General features: G+C 41.7%; 1 protein-coding gene across 1 annotated transcript in view; it reads right to left on the reverse strand.

The window, feature by feature from the left end:
• Window positions 1–3853: 3853 nt before the first annotated feature.
• The window catches only part of ppp2r5b (protein phosphatase 2, regulatory subunit B', beta), a 28194-nt gene continuing 13940 nt past the window's right edge, over window positions 3854–18107 (reverse strand). The window contains exons 2-13 of the mRNA XM_034557089.1: window positions 17292–17488; window positions 16279–16380; window positions 15344–15436; window positions 14713–14843; window positions 13440–13499; window positions 10853–10961; window positions 7520–7573; window positions 6840–6890; window positions 6555–6674; window positions 6153–6280; window positions 5933–6034; window positions 3854–5451 (exon numbers count right to left, since the gene is read on the reverse strand). Coding sequence (XP_034412980.1) covers window positions 5214–5451; window positions 5933–6034; window positions 6153–6280; window positions 6555–6674; window positions 6840–6890; window positions 7520–7573; window positions 10853–10961; window positions 13440–13499; window positions 14713–14843; window positions 15344–15436; window positions 16279–16380; window positions 17292–17488 — 1385 coding nt within the window. The 3' untranslated portion in view covers window positions 3854–5213. The remainder of the gene's footprint in view (window positions 5452–5932; window positions 6035–6152; window positions 6281–6554; window positions 6675–6839; window positions 6891–7519; window positions 7574–10852; window positions 10962–13439; window positions 13500–14712; window positions 14844–15343; window positions 15437–16278; window positions 16381–17291; window positions 17489–18107) is intronic.

The following is an 18107-nucleotide window of genomic DNA, read 5'->3' on the forward strand; positions in this document are numbered from 1 at the left end:
TGTTTTTGCGTGTTTTAGCCCATTTACTATAACGTACCCATTTATGCTGCTTTAGATTTGTGGGTGCATTTCTCCAAAGTTCCATAGCCGTTGGTTTCAATACATTTTCCGTCATAATGCCATGAAATAATTCTGAAGCTTTTTTTCTGATTTTACGTTAATTATGATGATTTACTCAACTCAAGCAAGTTTTCCAAAGTCAGCTAATTGATTTGACCACAATTGTAAAAAACAGTTGCATGAAACAGTTGGAAAATACATCAAAACTACACTTCAGCAGAACTTTTTTGCAAAATAACATTGACGGTATCACGTAAGACGAATGTTAGTCTAGTATTAAATCTCCTTCTCGCACTCCTGAGGTAAATATTTGGCTATGTAACTGTTCCACTAGCTAAGTGCTAACCTTTCCTGCCGTTAGATGCTAGGCCGGTAGTGTACAGTGGGTTTATAAGAGCTGTCACCCTGAGACAGGAAATAGAGATTATTGGCCAAAAATCAAAACAATATGCTGAAAGACACATTGTCTCTATAGGAATATAAACTAGTTCAGATGTATGTAACATGCATTGTGCCTGTTGATCAAAGTATCAATAAAAGTGGAATTAATATTATTGGAGAGACAAAAGAGGTGACACAAAAACAGCAGACTCCCAGAGTGTTTTCTCAAAGTGAAGTTTCATTTTTAGCACATAGTTTTTTAGCCCCCCCCCCCTGTAATGTTACGAACAGTAGTAAGCTTCTCTACATTCAACCCCCCTCCCCCCACCCACCCCCACCGCTGTGTTGGTCCCCAAAATATACATCTTCTTCTTCCCTCTGCATCATCTCAATCATCTTCTCTAAGCTCTTTTCTTCAACACAACAAACACAGACCATTGGGCAGACAGTGCAAATCTAAAAATTCAGTGAAATTGCTACGTAATGCAGTTGTAGGTTTCGGTAACATCATATTCTCACTCTGTTACTGTTGCTCTGACTTATTGCCATTCTATCGTGTCTAACTCTACATCTTTTCTTTCCTCTGTCTTTCTCCTCCTCTGTTTTCTTCTTTTGCTTTCATTCGAATGCGTTCACACCGCCCCTCTGGTTTAAAGCGTGTGCTTCAACTGGGCCACATGGAAGCGGCCGCAGAGAGGAAACGTGACAGCGGATGAAACCAGCGTTTGATGGGCCGTCTGCGAGGCGATAAGCTCTCCACGAACACTCTCTCTTCTCTTCTCTCTCTCTTCCGGAGCAGTTCTAGAATGTACGACATCATTCTCCAAAGAAGAATATTACTATTGATCATTAAGTGAGAATTCTAGAACAGTGGGAGCTGGGGATCAGCTGACCGACTGACAATAACAATCAAGAGGGTTTGTGAGTGAGCCAGCCAAAACTAAAAATCATAAGGAGAGCTGAGTTTTACGACAGTAAGGTCAAGTTTGGTCTCTTTTGTTTTTTGAGTGCTTTTTGCCTGAATCAAAAACAATGCTTGAAATCCAACGACATGTGAGGCTGTTTTTCTTTGGGGGGGGGGGGGGGGGGGGGGGGTTGCCCACAGTGCCAACCAGCTGTTGTTTGCAGGTGCAGGTTTTGAGGTGTTTACTGGTATTAGGCTGCTATAACACCTAATCCATCAGTGCTTTTTCTGTGGCCCAATGCAAATGTGTGCACGCAAAGTGAGGAAAACATAAATCTGCCAGAAAAGACTAAATCTATACAGCATCGTGGTAGTTAGAGAAAAAAGGCTTATGTCAATGGTTCCCAACGTGGGGGTTGGGGCCCCTTCAGGGGTCATGAGATAGATCTGAAGGATCAAGTCATTTAAAAAGACAATGCATTTAATTACATTTAAAAAAATGTTTTCACAAAACTATTTTATTGTCCAGGTCTTCCGAAATTTCTTTTTGCTCTTTTGTATTTGTACTGATTGTACTTATGAGGTTGAGCACCCGATTGGATCACACACTTGATTTTATCTTCACTTTTCCTGCGAAATAATGGATATTTGTAAAAAAACCACTGAAGAAGAAGACAAAACACTGTTTGGTTGAAACGTTCGCAAAGCAGGACCACATGAAGGCCAGAGTTTCGACCTAAAAGGGTTCTATTTGTAGCTTTTCCCGGAGCTTTCTCACATCGTTATCATCAGCAGGTGGAGATTGCTCAGGTACCATCGTGCGATAATAAGTTGGCCATTCATTCACAATTTGGACAATATTTGGTCTGACATGTCGGAAGCTAAAACCTAAAAACCTGGAAGCGTGAACACTGGAAAGCTCTTTTTTATGTAAAGAAGCGACGGCAGATTAGATGTGAATGCAGCCTCGAAGCATCAGAACAACCCAACTCAAACTTAAAGCATCCAGAAAAAGTCCAAATGCTAAATCAGCTCAATAAAACTTGAAATGCCAATCCGAGAGCTGTCAAATGGATTTCAAGACCTTGTTGACTCAGGCATGATTTGAAGTCAGCGTTTAAAAAAAAAATAGAAGACGTTTTTTTTGAATGTTTGGTTATGAAGCAGCCGACAGGTAGCTCTGCGTCTCAAGCGTCAAAAAAAACAATCAATCGATTGGTTGTACGATACATTCGGATTCAAACCCCGTCCCTCAGGAAGGAGAGAAGGAGAGCGAGAGAACACTTTTCTCTCATTCTCGATCACTCTGTCTACGCACATCTCCTGCTCACTGATTCACTCACTGGACACACACCGACGCGCACACGCACGCGCGCACACACACGCACACACACTCACGCACACACAACCTGACCATCGTCATCAAATAGAAAATAAATAGCATCAGTATCAGTTTTTTCACAAAATGAACAAGATCATACAAAAACCAAGAGGAAAAAACAACATAATTACAAAGCAAAGTCATTTTTTCATCAAATAAATTTACACAAAAAGTACCTTTAAGACAATGTGAATATCAAGGACGCAACAGGAGTAAAAACAAGAGTGGGAGGGTAAACTTTTGAGTGTGGCACCCACTTCCTGTTTAACCCCCTAAGAACACACATATTATCCTGAAAGAATGAAAATATTGCTAAAATAATTTTTTTAATTTTTTTTTTCCCCCTCCTCTCGTTATCCCACCACTCACGTCAAATGATCAGACAAGAATAAACAGATTTTTCTTGGTTCACACCGAAAAAATGGTTATCATCGCCATGGTCGCCATCTAGCAGCGTCAGGTCTGCTGAGCCTAAAGGAACAGACGCTCCGGGTTCAGAAATCCAACTGGATCACTGTGTTTTTCTTTTGGTCTGAAACACTTGTGGTGCGCTTTATTTGTCCTCCAGTAACCTCTGTGATAGGTGGGGTTTACTAGTCTGCTTGGATTAATTTTTGGTTAGAAATTGTGGGGGGGGGGATTCTGAAGTTCGACTTTGTAAAACGTAACCTAGGCAAATGAGTAAATTTGTAAATCCTTTAACCAACAAAAATCATCCCTGTGTGCCAAAATGAAAGGTAACCTGTGGAGTTTTTGACCACTAGTAATAGAGTAATGTGTTTATGAGCGGGTCCCCATTGTGTTCGTATTGCATCGGCAGTTAATGGGCAACGAAACTTGGCAATATGCCAACAACGGCAGGGAAGAAGGAGATTGCTAGCAAGTAAAGATGTATGTAAACAATGCAAGTTAAAATATGTCGTTTTTAAAAAATCTACTTTATAGATGTTTTATGAGAAAGGAAGTGCATCCAACACATGTGTCAAGCCTCAAAGATACACACAGTGTGTTTTTGGTGAGTAACACTGAATGTAAACATAACTTTGTTTGTTTACAAGAAAGCTCCACAGGGCACCTTTAAACAAACAGGATAAACACGTCGTCTTTTAAACATGGAATGTTTTTGGATTTTATTTTAGAAATACCCCTTTAAAATACACCCATCGCACCACAAACATCCCAAATTTAAAAAGAAAAGAAAAACAGCCACCGCCAATCCAGTTCATTCTTCCCCGCTTTAAGGTCTGTTAAAGGGGAATTCCGCTGAATTTCAGCACTCACATTATGGCCTCATACAGGTAACATGTGATGTAAATTCAAAATTCGAGCCGGCCTTCCCCTTTATGGTATCTGCTACACTAGTGTTTCTCCCATAATACACTACGGAAATATCCAGAGACATATGTATATATATAAAAACATTATCATCGTCATCATCATCATCATCATCATCATCATCATCAGTAGTACTTAAAGTAGAGTAGAGTAGTAGTAGTAGAGTAACAAGTAAGAAGAAGGAACAGTATTGTACTTTATATCATTATCATCATCTTCATCAGTGGTTATTTAACCTTGAGAGACTTTCGGCTCGTCCTTTGGTGCGACCCCGACAGAATGGGAGAGAAGTTAGCGCCAGAACCAGCTCTGTGTGTGTGTGTGTGTGTGTGTGTGTGTGTGTGTTAGTGTGCGTGTGTCTTTGGGCCTGTAAACCTGTATGAAATATTGTGGTGCGTCAATCAAGTGTTTTTGCGTGAGATTTGTTTGACCTGGATACTCCTCTCTGTAGCTCTGTTGTCTCATATATACAGTAAATATGTACCTGCGTCTCTGTGTGTGTGTGTGTGTGTGTGTGTGTGTGTGTGTGTGTCTCTCTCTGTGTGTGTGTGTGTGTCTCTCTGGTCTGTGCAGCAATAGTTTTGGGACATTTGTGTGAAATTGCTTCTTTTGTTTATTAATGCATTGTGCTATCCACGCATGAAATAAGCATCTCGGACCAAAAGATAAATACGTAGCCACAGTACAGACTCTGACTCGGTCGGTTGAATATCAAGTTAGACCCATGTTCAACGTGGTTAGTGTTGCACCAAAAGAGACATTTCATCTCTTGTTTTGAGGCTGATTTGAAGCAGGCCAGCTACCAATTTTGGATACTGACCTGCAGTTTAATAAACCAGCCACTTATTAAAACTACTGTCTGCACTTTCGGACAATATTCATCTTCTGATCTGCAACGTAATGTGTGTACAGCAACAAAAAAAAAATGAACCAGTTTCACACAAGTCTGTCGGGAAAAAAAAGGTGCGCCGTTTACCTCGGATCACTGAGTGTGCGCGCTTCTTCACAAGAAGCCACGCTCTCGATGATACAAGATAAAAAGAACATTTGGATTTGTTTTGCACCTTTTCTCTCCCAACACTTTCACCATCAACCTCATGTCTTCTCCCTGTCCCCTAACCCCCGTGCTATCCAATCTCTGCAGAGCAGCACCTAGGTGGCGCTCTCCCCGCCTCCAGAGGAGGAAGAGGAGGCCCCGCTGGGCTTGAGCTCGGGCTGGTCGGAGTGAGACGTCTGCGGGGACGAAGGGCTCGGTGGGTCCCCTCTCTCGCCTCGCTCCTGGAGGTTGCGCTGGTTCCTGGCCGCCTCGGTGAGCATCTGCATCCGGCGGTCCTGGTGCTCCTCCAGGCCTCGCCAGAGATCTGCACGCTCCCTGTCTCGCTTCAGCTCCCTGCGGAGGCAGGTTGAAGGGGGGGGGGGGGGGGGGGGGAGAGAAAGAGAGGGGTGGAGAGGGATGGAGAGAGAAAGAAACAAGAAATGAGCTTTTGGGAAATGACTCCAACTCCATACTGAACTCACAGACATTGAGGTTGACGTTGATGATCACGACCTTCTCATCTCGGAAAGATGTTGAACTACTCCTTTAAGTTGTGTTCCCCCCCAAAGTATCCACCTCCTTGAGTTTGAAACATGGCACGAAGTGTAATCTTGATACCATCCATGTTGAAAAAAGGACCGAAGCAACACATACTTACGTGACAACGTGAAATATGATGTGATGGATAATGGAACAAATAGCAACTAAAACATGACTGAAGAGACTTCTGGTTGTATGCAGTGACACTAATACACACGTGCGCACACGCGCACACACACACACACACACACACACACACACACACACACACACACACAGAGTGAGTCATACTCACTTCTGTTTCTCCACTTTGTAGGAGGCAGTGAGGTCATCAAACAACTTGCTGTTCATCTCCATGAAGGTCTTCAGCACGTTGTAGATCAGAGACACGATGGTCCTGTGGAGACGGAGCAAGAGGATAATGAGGATAATCAGTCCCGTGGCATCGTGGGTCAGGAGAGTGTGTGTGTGTGTGTGTGTGTGTGTGTGTGTGTGTGTGTCTGTGAGCCACTGACTGGTTCCAGTGCTCCTTGGAGACTCTGTAGAGGGTGGCGAACACCAGCGGCAGGATGACTTGACAGTTCTCCTCTATCAGACTGAGGATGTATTCGTTGTTCCAGAAGTAAAGAGCCCGCTCCGCTACCTAAAACAAACACGGGGACAGAGGAGTCGACTTTCATTCATCAAAGTTGTAGCAGGATATTCTTTTCTATCAGACTGGTGTTGTGCCCACAGAGTTTTTTAAGCTATCCAAGTGGTTTGTTTCTATCGTGATATAATAAATCTGTAGGCAATTAGGGTACTGGATTCACGCTTATTACTCCAGTTTTTATTATCTATTGTGTCCACTAATTTGTGCAAAGTTGTGCAAAAGACATATCCCAGGATGGTGTGAATGGAGGAGTCGTTGCGTTTACCTGGAAGTGAGGGCTGGAGATGCAGGCTGCGATCTGTTTGAAGAGCGGCTCCTGGACCCGGATGAACTGAGACGGCTCGATCACATCCAGGATCTCCTCAATCTCCCCCAGGAACATCACCTGAATACGCAGACACGCCGACAAACACATTTATAATCGATACATAAAGGACAGAACCGACATTCGTGTGAACCAAAGTACGACAAGACGCTTCAGGGAATACCTTGTTGCGATACAAGAATCCTACAAGAAACATCCGCGTGGTTTTATTATCTGTTGTCTCACCTCTTTCTGCGTGCAGGTTTTTGGCCAGTACTTGAGCAGCCCTCTGATGATCTGCAGAGAAACCACAAAGCACATTAATATGAATAAACACGGCAGGCATTGGCTCAGCGGGGCAGCTGGCTGGCGCCCATCTGTGCCATCTCCATTCACTCATATTCATACTCTGAAGAAATATGTCATTAACTTTGACTGATGTCGGTGAGTGAAGAAGTAGGTTACAGCAAATGCTCTAATTCAACCTCCGAGCAGTTTAGTTTACATTGAACAAATGAATGTTACGGACTAACATTGATTACAATGTGTGATGGTTACTTCAGTTTATTGCTTCTTGAGTCATATTTCTGAGTTTTGTCCATAATTTCTATCAATTATAACATCAAACACAATAAAGTAAATGCTGGAATATAAATGCCAGCAAACCGTTGCTTACTTGCTTTACACGGAGCAACACTAACATTCATTAGGAGTCATGTTTCAGGCTATCTAGTCGATCGTTCACTCTCCTTTTAGCTCTGATGTGACACCTTACACATTACATGTATCAATTTAACCCCTTTTTTTAACACAATAAATATGAATGAGTGCAGCGACATTTTTTTTCTTTCAACGTTTGTTCAATTTTCACAGCAATTAACAATATGTTGTCGTAAGTATATGAATGTAATGAAACACAGTCTTACATATTCAGTCACTGTAGCGTCTTTCTCCATAAACTGCACCACACAGTAGGCCAGCTGTAAGGACAGAGGAGATGTGGTTAGAACACACACACACACACACACACATTTCCTGATTCTGTCAAGGAGACAAGGGGGATCTTAGCACTTATCCCTCAGGATTACACACTGCTAAAGATCGGAAAGACACGTTTTCCAAGGGGAGATGTGTCACAAGTGTGTGTGTGTGTCTACTTCTACATCAGCTCCTCTCTCCTCCTTTACGTTCTGTAATCATTTCCTATTATTCAGTGGGCCTGTGCATACGTGTGTGTGTGCGAGTGCGAGTGCATGCGCGTGTGTGTGTTTTGTGGTTGCTCCCTCAACCCCGGCCTGTTGCCGTGGCGAGTGGGCACCGTGGCGACGGAAACTGTGTGTGCGTGTGTTTACTTCGGAAGGAGTGATGTCACACACACAAAGTCTCTTAAGGGCAATGTGAGATAGAGTTTAGACCTCTTGTCTCTGGCTTTCTGTCTTTCCACTTCTGTGCTATTTATACATTTGCTTTGTTCCAATGATGTAAATGCACCGGTTTATTTTATGACTTTTAGATAAGTAAGTAAGTTCAAGAGGATATAAAGATATACACAACCTCTACTATGTATACTTGTACAGTTACAGACAGTAGAGGTTGAATACTGTCAGAGTATTGATGGCTGTTCTCTATCTTTTTGTAGGACGATCACATTTTACTTTCTTTCTTTCTTCTTTTCGTTGATGTTTTCTGTATTTGTCTCATTCCTGACCTGTAGCTCTATTGTCTGTCTCTCTGCCTGTCTGGCTTTTACATCTTCCACAGCTTTCATCTTCTAATCCCTTTTCCTTCTCACGGTGCACCTTTCTTCTCTTCCCGCTCCATCCTTAACTTTCCTGTCCCTCACCCTCGCAGTGCAACGTGGTTGGAGAAGCAGGAAGAGGGAGTGGAGGCTGAGGAAAGGGGGCTGGTGAAAGCATGGGATGTCAAGTTTGTAATAAAAAGAAAAGCAGGAAAAAGAGGCGGATTAAAGTGAAGGTGCCGGTCGGTCAAAGTATTTAAAGTATTAACGAGACATTAGAGATACTGCTTGGGGTAAATATGATGTTGGATTATGTTGTCAGGCCAGAACACGTGGGTGCAGGAGGCCACTATTAGGCTAAGGATTATGGACATTGTCGTCCTTTTAAGGCAGAGATTTTACCGATATTGATCTGTCACAATGACAGTTCAAATCAGGGTCTATTTCTGGGGATGAAGTCATTCTAGACAGCTATGATGTTGGCTTTTTGTCTGCAAATTTGTTACAACCTGCACATCAAAAAGGCCTTTCCATGCTTTTAGCAATACTTTAAATTACCCTGTCAAACATAAACATGAATCAGCATGATCAGCACGTCACTTAAGTCGAACCGATATTGGAATTGTCCTACATTTTTGTGTGAGGCGAGTTATTCAAATTTTCATACAAAGTTGTTTTCAAAAACACCGCATGAGCTTCTGGCTGGTGGTCGTCTGCCATGGCAGCGGCATATGAGTGCGTCATAGCCCTGTATAGCTTACGAAGATTGATACAAGGCATTGTTTTTCCCTTTTTAATGACATCGCTTTTCAATCCTCAGATGTGTAGGACATCTGTGTCGCTTTACAACATTCAACACGCGGGAGGACACATAGTGCTGTTTGTATTCCAGGTGAAAGCTTTCACTCGTTCAGTTGAAGCTAACCAGCTAAGCTAACTGTTGTTTGTACTCATTCCCAATAGAAGTCATTTGTGGCTCTTGTTATTTCATTCGGCAGCATCAGCTTGTGTTTGTTTCACATTATACCAAGATGGGGGGGCAGTCAGCGTTGGGCCAGTGGACCAGACGGTCAAAGCTCAAAGCAGCCAGTAACCTGTAACCTCACGATGAGGGTAGCATGGGCATGTCTAACAACGTCAGACCACAGCTGTTTACCTGTCAGTGTGTCTGTGGGAACTGACGTAATATCACAAAACTTTTTTTTCTCTCCGCCCATACGGATATTGCACCAATCCAATTATGAGTTCCGGCTTTGGACAAAAAATGTACGTACGCTGGGCAAGTCAAACCGATTTTTTTATTTCAGTTCCAATTTAAAAGCAGAAGAGTCTGATCTGAGCTTAGAAAATGAAACATTATGTGTAACCATGTTGTGGCTTCAAAATTGAGCTCTAACAGCTGTTACTAATAATTTAAAAGAGAAAACCCTTCATACGCTACTGTAAGGATGATTCAAATGTATGTCACGCTAGTGAGGAACATTTAAGATGATTAAACGTAATGTGATATATATATATAGTATATATATATATATATATTTATATATATTTAGATCCGTATCTGGGTCACTCTCGCGAAGCCACACTAAGCACAAAACCTCTGTCCACCTGCATGCATCCCTTGTGACCCTGTCAAACCAAGTGTGTATTTGAGCGTGTGAATAATGTATGTGTGTGAACCACAGGGAGGAGAAATGTAGGGCACTGTGATGCTGAAACCCAGAATACACACATATACCTCTGTACAAACTGCACTTTCTGCATAATCAAATGTGTGGCACAAACAAAATTCCCACAAACACACACACACAAACGAACACACACAATAGACTGGCTGCCATCTGTGTCTTCAAATATTACGATTACACGCACACACCAAAGAAACCAAACACACACACAAACACACAATGAGTGTAATTCAACAGCGAGCGCATTGCTCTGCAGTATTATATGCGACCCAACTCTGCCTCCTAGTGGTACATTTCACACATTGCAGGAATCACGACTAGCATTTGAGAGACATTCATGTATGGCTGATTTGTCAAGGTGAGAAAAATAACTGGATCTCTTCTTAGTAGAGAAACCAGAAGATTAATCCAGTTTGACTATATGATAGCTGGAGGAGTGGAGTCTCTCAAACCTACAATAAAGCATGCCTCAGAACTGCAAAACCACCACATATTTTAAATAACGTAGTAATGTTTTGAGTTTTTTTGCTTGTATTATTGAGAAAACTGGTACAAAATATGAGCAGAACAGAGTCAGTGTGGGCCTTCAAAAATCATATGAACACACATTGAAAAACACTCGTAGGTACAACAGACTGTTAAATAAACACCGTCGCCTGCATGTGGCTGTTGACATGGCGTCAAACTTTGGTATTGTGTAATGCATTGGTGGTGTTACATAAAGCATGTATGTTTTTTTTAACACTTTAAAGAATCAAAAGGAGCTGTAATATTAGAGTAATATGCAACTAAAGAACTTTAAATACTGGAGCATGCAGACAAATGTCACTGACCTGTGCGTGGAAGATGGAAAGGGACTTCGCCGTGTGTAGCGGGATGAGGACCCGAACCAGGAACTGCTTGTGTTCAGCCTTCAGGGGCAGGGCGAAGCCATTTATGATGCTGGAGGAAAGGACAGTTACAGGTAAATACTTTCACTCTACACACACACTTACTTGCTTTTTACTGGCTAAAACTACACAGGGATGTTTTTTTTGGTATTTTAACTCTATAGACAGGAGCAATTGATGAATATGTATTCACAGAAAGTCACTACATATGCATGTGCTGTGCATGTGTCTGTGTGGTGGAGTCTATTCTGGTGCTGTGTCCATTTCCAAGTGACTGGATAAATGCGTGGTCGGCTCTGTTCACCGCTACACTGACTGACATAGTTCAGCCTCCAGAGGGACGAAGAGTCGGAACTAAAATTGGCAAATATGAGTCTTTGTATGAGAGTTTGTCTGTTTGTCTGCCTGTCTGTCTAATAGCATCTTTGTTTAATGGAACATTTCTTTAATAATATCTTAATCCTGCTCTTCCTCTAATCTTTTTTTCTGCCTCCTGTCTTCCTCTTCTCTCTCTCTCTTTCTGTACAATGAATCCTCCCTCCATCTCTCTCTCTCTCGCTCTCTCTCTCTCCTTCTCTCTGTGTGTGGGAGGAGCTATAAATACTGCTGTTACCACCAACATGAATACAAACCTCTCTCTCCTCTCCTGTTCTCGCTCCTCCTTCCTCCTCTTCTGACTCACTGTTCACTCACTCATCCTCTCTCCATCCCTCACCCCTCCATCCTTTCTCACCTTTAATTCAGCCTCTCCTCTCCTCTTCCTCTCTCTCTGTTCTCTGCATTAATCTCTCTGTTCTCTGCATTAATCCGTCAAAAAGTTTTTTAATTTGCTTGTTTGATCAGGTGGTCATGGGTTTGAAGAAATGTTTCAGATGAACCTCTTTATCCTTTATGTTGGAAAAAACTGAGGAAAAAGACGTGTTGCTAAATGTTCGAGCACTTCTTTCTTATTAGTGTGTGAAAAGTGTGCACAAGCTAGATTCCAGGGCAGACTGCACTTGAGAGAAATTCATATTTATTGACTCCATGTTTGTTTGCTTATTGATTTCTCTCTTTCGTTGCCTTTTATGTACTCCCCGTCTCCTTCCATTTCTCCAATCTTTTCAAGAGAGAAACCATAGCCACCGTCTCCTTTGAAGCACGTCGGCATAACAAGGCCACTTCCTACCTCGCTGGCTGGTTTTGTTGTCATAGCTTGAACTGTCACGCAGCATCAAAGTGAAAAGCTAACAGCAGCTAGCTCGCTGGCAGAGTTAGCAAATAGATTGTGTGGTCACGCTAACGTTAGCTAACGTTCTTCCCTTAGCCCCCTTGTTAAATCTCTTACACTACTTCTACGTGACGTCAGTAAGAAATATTTAACGATAGTGTTGAATAATAGAGGACAGATAAATGCAAGACACAGCAACCTCTCATACATTTAGCTTAACAAGGCCCCATGCTACCTACCTAGCCAGATAACTTTGTTTATTGTTATAGTCTATATTCTACTGTGTGATACTATTCGATATTCAATGCAATTCTTTGTGACTGTACTATACTAGATTTTTTATTACGTGACATTGTACACTATGTTTGACAGTACAATGTCATACTATACAATAGGCCTACTATATTATTAATACTACACTTCTACACCTTGTCTCATTTTCAATATTACATCATAATGTACCATATTATACTATATTATCTTAATATGTTAATATGCTATTCCCCCTTCTTCCAGTCTTTATGCTAAGATAAGCTAGCCCTGACTCCAGTTTATTAAAGCAGACATGAGGTTAATATTTGTATCTGTGTTTCGCCCAAAATGTTGAACTATTCCTTTAACAACATTCTGCTTTCGGAGGGAGTGAGACTGTAAACAGACTAGATAATATCCCATATCTTGTTTGTGTGCATCCTCTATTTTCTCTCTCCCTTTATTTCTCTTTATTACTGTCATCCCTTCGTTCTTGCTCCCATTCATTTGCGTACGAGTACAGGCAGAGAGCAAGACATGTTTGTTTACCAGTTTGGCTTCCTCCCTTCCTCATATTTCTCTTACTGGCCTCAGAGACAAAGCAACAAACTATACAAACCTCTGAGTCATTTCTCATTCATGTTATTTTTACTCGTTCTTGTTTCTGACTCTCCTTCCTGCCACCGCCCACCTTTACTCATTCACCCACCACCCCTTTCCTCTGCCTTTTAACTAATTTCATACTCCTTCGGTCTTTGCAGCCACAGTTGTGTGTTTGTCTGATAAGAACGAGGTTACGGTAATAAATCTAAAATAAATGCAGAATAAATAGTTTTTTTGTGTTTAGCAGTTGCAGAAGTGGTTTCGCTTCATCACCATCTTTCATAGTTGCTTAAATCAGCGGGTTACCAGCTGTCTCTTGAATATGAGCAGCTGGACAAGTACAGTCTGTGTCTGTGTGTTCACGCTCAACTCCAAATGCATTCATTAAGCCGTGACATACTACAAAGCATGCTTTCCTCCAGCTATGTTTCCCCCCAAAGTGTGTCTGCGTGATTTAATACAAACCTGCCGAGGATTTCCAGAAGCTCCGCTACACCGTTGAAGTGCTCAGTTTCATATATGAACCTGAAGATCAGATACAACAGACACACATAAAGTGACTTGTAATGAAGCATCAGCAGAATAAGCAAAAGCAAAAAGGGACTAAAATAAGGACTGCAATTCTTCTAAATAGTAAAACATAATCTGTTAACATAAATTACAAATGCATATAATTCCCTGGCTGGCATTCCTGACTTTTCTAAGGAATTGATAATAAACATGATTTCTGGAATACCTCTGCGATTATGTGATAGAGAAAGGGATTACAATATCAGTAAAGCACCTTTATGCTTATTCCGCATCTTTTAGCTGTCAAAATGAACAAACACTGACACTGAAACCAGTTATCTGAGACAGAAATAGAGTGCGTTGCCGCATCGCTGTTCTCCTGTGCTTGAATTACATTGCAAACACAACAATACAGCCACACTTGGTGAAGGGCAATGATGAAACATAATTGTACATCACAGCGCTCTTGTTAGTCAGAGCTGTTTAACCAATTATTTGAGAAAACTTGAGTCACCACACGACGATTTAACTCTCAGGATAGATGCAGGATGGGGATGCATAAGGCAAGTAGTGAGTGCAGATGTGCACACTCATGCAACGCGCCTGTTTGTGTGCATGTGTGGTAGAACACTAGTTTATCTGAAATGACTGCGTGTATCAAACATTTAGATGGCATGTCTCTTAAACCCTCTCCCATCGTTCTCTTGGTCGGTGCTTCAGTCCACACAGTAATCACGAGCAGCTGTGTGCGAAAAACTGTTAACGTCAGCAAACTAGGTGAAGTTCAGAGTCAGCAAAAGAACTACGGAAGTATCGACAAATTGGTGATCAAATGGGTGCAAAGCCATCCCCACTGAGAGATAGTAAGAAAAAGTAGTAGTATTGAGTATTAACAGAACCACTTACACTAAATATGTAGCACAAATGTACTAATTCAGCCATGTGTCTCATGTGACTTCAACTCCAGCAAAGAGGGCAACCAAACAAAGTGTGATGTTATTACGCTCTTCCTATATTGGTAACTCTGTAAAAATATTTCCTGTTTAGTATTTTAAAATCATTACGCACCAAGTTAAATCAAAGCATTACAGAGGGCATAAACATAGCTTTCACCCCTGCTGATGGTCTTTGTTGGCGGATGTTTATTATTATTTATTGATGTTAAAATGCTATAAATTGCAAGCACCCTTAAATCCTATGCAGTGGACTTGTGGGAGGCCGCCTATACCTGAGGAAGATGTTGTTGATCTGTTTGCGGATGTAGGCTCGGAGGCCCAGTAGTTTTCCATAGACGCGGTGCAGGATGGTCTTTAGGTACTCCCTTTCCCGGGGGTCCTCGCTGTCAAACAGCTCCAGGAGCTACACACACGTGATAATTACACACACAAATACAGTAGGTTCGTTTTATGGTTCTTGTGGGGACGTTTTCTGAGAGCATTCATTCTCTAACCTCCTCACTCCAGCACCCAAACCCTAACCATAACGTCATATGACTTTAATACAAAAATAATCCCTAATCTTACAACAGGAGGCAAAAAACATCTTTCAAGAATATTTGTTATATTTCTGTTTAAAAACATTTCATGGTGTTTTTTTTACCATCTGCTGAGCAAAAGTATTATTACATGAACATAAAATAAAATAAAGCAGGATATTAAACCCAAAAGTTCTACAACAAGAGTCTTTTTAGTCTATTTTCTTTATATGTGCCCCAACTTAGATCATGAAATTGAAGAGCACTCCAGAATATTACTTGGTTCTGCAATGCCTGCTGTTTCAAGGAAAAGCTTCATTTATTTATAGCTTTCCATTTATCGTGATTTTAGAAACATCTTGAAAGCTTGGAGAGAGAGGATTACCTGCAGGACAAACTTCTGGTCAACGTAGCGTTTGGCCATGGAGGGCTGGAAGTCCGGGCTCTCCAGGAAACGCAGAAAGAACTCGTACACCAGCTAATGGAGGCACAAACAGTATGCGTTTAGTGTTAATGGAGTGTGTGTGTTTTTGTCCTAAAGTCAGAGTTTGATATTTTGGGAATTATCAATTTGGCAACACTTTGATGAGGACATTGATACCGTGTACACTAAGGCAAGAAGCCGGTTACCTTAGTTTAGTGAAAAAATACTGCTTTTTTTAACCTTTAGACAGAGCCAGGTTAGCTCTTTCCCCTGTTTCTAGTCGTAATGCTAAGCTAAGCTAACAGGCTGCAGAGTGTAGCTTCACATTGACCGGACAGATATAAGAGCAGTATCAATCTTTTCATCTAACTCTCTGCAAGAAGTCGAAAGTCTATTTTTATTTCAAAATGGCAAACAAAGTTTTTTTTAAAGCGGCTCTAGGAAACAAAACAACAAAAATTCTTTAATATAATATAATAAAACCCCAGGAGTCTAATAAAGAGGATGTGATGTTCTCCTTTGCTAGAGCTCCAGTTTGTGATTGCAACAATATTTTTGCTTTAAACAGGAGATTTAACTGATTTAAAGGATCTCAGGTACGGGATGTGTATGTGCAGATAAATGCTGAACGCTGCGTTAAAAGCAAGACCTGGTGGGTGTTGTCTACGTTATGGCAATTACTGAGACATGCATTGTGTTCCCCTTTAACTTTAAAAACAACGCAAAAGCATCGCAACAATTCCCAAACTGTTTAAAGCAAGAAAGAAAAAGCCAACGTCAACATATTTTGTTGAACATATCTTTAACAAGGGAAACGGCCCTTTACCTCTAGGGTGTAAAATAAATGATATTATGTTAATCGTCATTTTTACCGTGGCAGGATTGTAAGTATGTACCTGCAGATGCGGCCAGGAGGCTTCGAGTGTTGGCTCATCTTCCTCAGGGTCAAACTCTGGATTCTCGCTTGGTGGGAGAGTACGGAAGATATTTACCGAGATCTGGAAAACGGCAAAAACAAAGAACGAGGAAGGAAGGAGGGTTATGGAAACAGGTGGAAGAGTGTGAGGAAGCAAATGGGAAGAGGGAATGAGGAAAATGGATGAGCGGTAAGGAGGGAGGGATGTGGAAAGAGGAAAGGGGATGATGGGAGATGCAGGAAAAGCAGGTCAGAGGGAAAAGGGACGATTAGAAAGAGACAGTATACATTCCTGTTAATGTTATAGATATCATTAACATGAAAACAAAGTGATGTAATAGTTGTATTTTCCAAAAAAGTAGGTCTATGAGTATTGGTACATGACCATGTGAAACTCACTTGGATTAAAAAAAGGTTAAAACTATAATTTATAATGTTGCATTACACTTGGAGTCTAGCCTATGCACTTATTAGAAACTTTGTTTGAAATATTTATTTAATACTTTCACATTAAAGCCCTTGCCTACTTTCCTCTCATTCCATTCCGTCCTATCAGCATTTTCATATCCTCTGGGTACCGTGACTCCATAACATAAGCTATATCCTCTGCTCGCTTTACCTTCTTTCCTCAATCCCTTTTTCCTTTCCTCCTTCTTCTATCATCTGGGACCTCTGGATCCTTGTGTTGGTGTCCACACTCTTTCCTACTCTGCGATTTAGCCCCCTTTGCAAATGTTCTATCTCTCCTTTTCTTTCTTCCCTTTATCTATCTGCCTCTCACTTCCTTTCTTCTTTCCTCCTGTCTGTGTATAGCCTCTGGTGACCTGTTTAAGTTTTTTCTGGCTTCATATATTTCATTCATATATATACATTGATGATTGTTTGTCACTGTATGTGCCCAAAATGTTCCTTTTTTTCATTTCTATTATGTCATCCATCCCTTATAGTCCATTGTTTCCACCTCTAACCTTCCCTCACTTCCTCCCCTCCTACCATCTTTATAGCCTCTGGGTACAAAGGCTCTATGAGGACTCCTCTGCTCGTGGCCACGCTCTCCACCAGCTCGTTGAGCGCCGCACGTTTGATCTCCTTCCCCTTCAGGTCGGCCACGCAGTCCAGGAAATCAAACAGCACGCAGCACTGCTGCAGCTTCTTACAGAACAGGTCGTGTAACTCTGCCACCGGGGCGTCTGGGGGATTGAGAGGTAGGAAGTAGGAAGGAGGAAAGAGAGCGAGAGAGAAAGAGACATGTTAGACAAAGAGGTTAAAGGACATTACGAAATAAAAAAGGCCGACGCAGCTCCGCCATGCCGTTCCTGAAAGGCGCTTTGTGTTTAGTAGTGAATAGTTTGAGAAAGTGGGAGTGTTGGAGTACACAGATAGATATATTCTGCAGGCTAGATCTTCTCTGCAACGTAATGAGGGAAGGAGAGCAGACTATTACTCTACAAACCCATTTGTACACACACTTGTCCACACACACCTTCCTCCATGGGCTGTGTTGCATCTCAGTCCTATTACCTGTCAGGTTCGTTCTCCAGACCCGTTCGTCACAATGAAACGACCTGCTGCCGGCCGTCACATTAAAACCTCGCACTTCCAAAAGGAAAAACACCACTTTTCTCAGATGTAGAGAAAGTGGATGATATAGCCCATGGATTACTGAACAAACGCAGCGAGTTTTAAATTAATTCCACGGGCCTGAAGGGGTGTGAGAACCGAGCAGCTCTGCCTGTAAAGCATCATGCAAAAAGTTTTTAAAAAAAGAAAAAAAAAAGAAAGAGGTAGAGAGTCGCAGGCTGCGGCAGC

This window comes from Cyclopterus lumpus, chromosome 18 (genome assembly GCF_009769545.1).
Source record: "Cyclopterus lumpus isolate fCycLum1 chromosome 18, fCycLum1.pri, whole genome shotgun sequence".
NCBI lineage: Eukaryota > Metazoa > Chordata > Actinopteri > Perciformes > Cyclopteridae > Cyclopterus > Cyclopterus lumpus.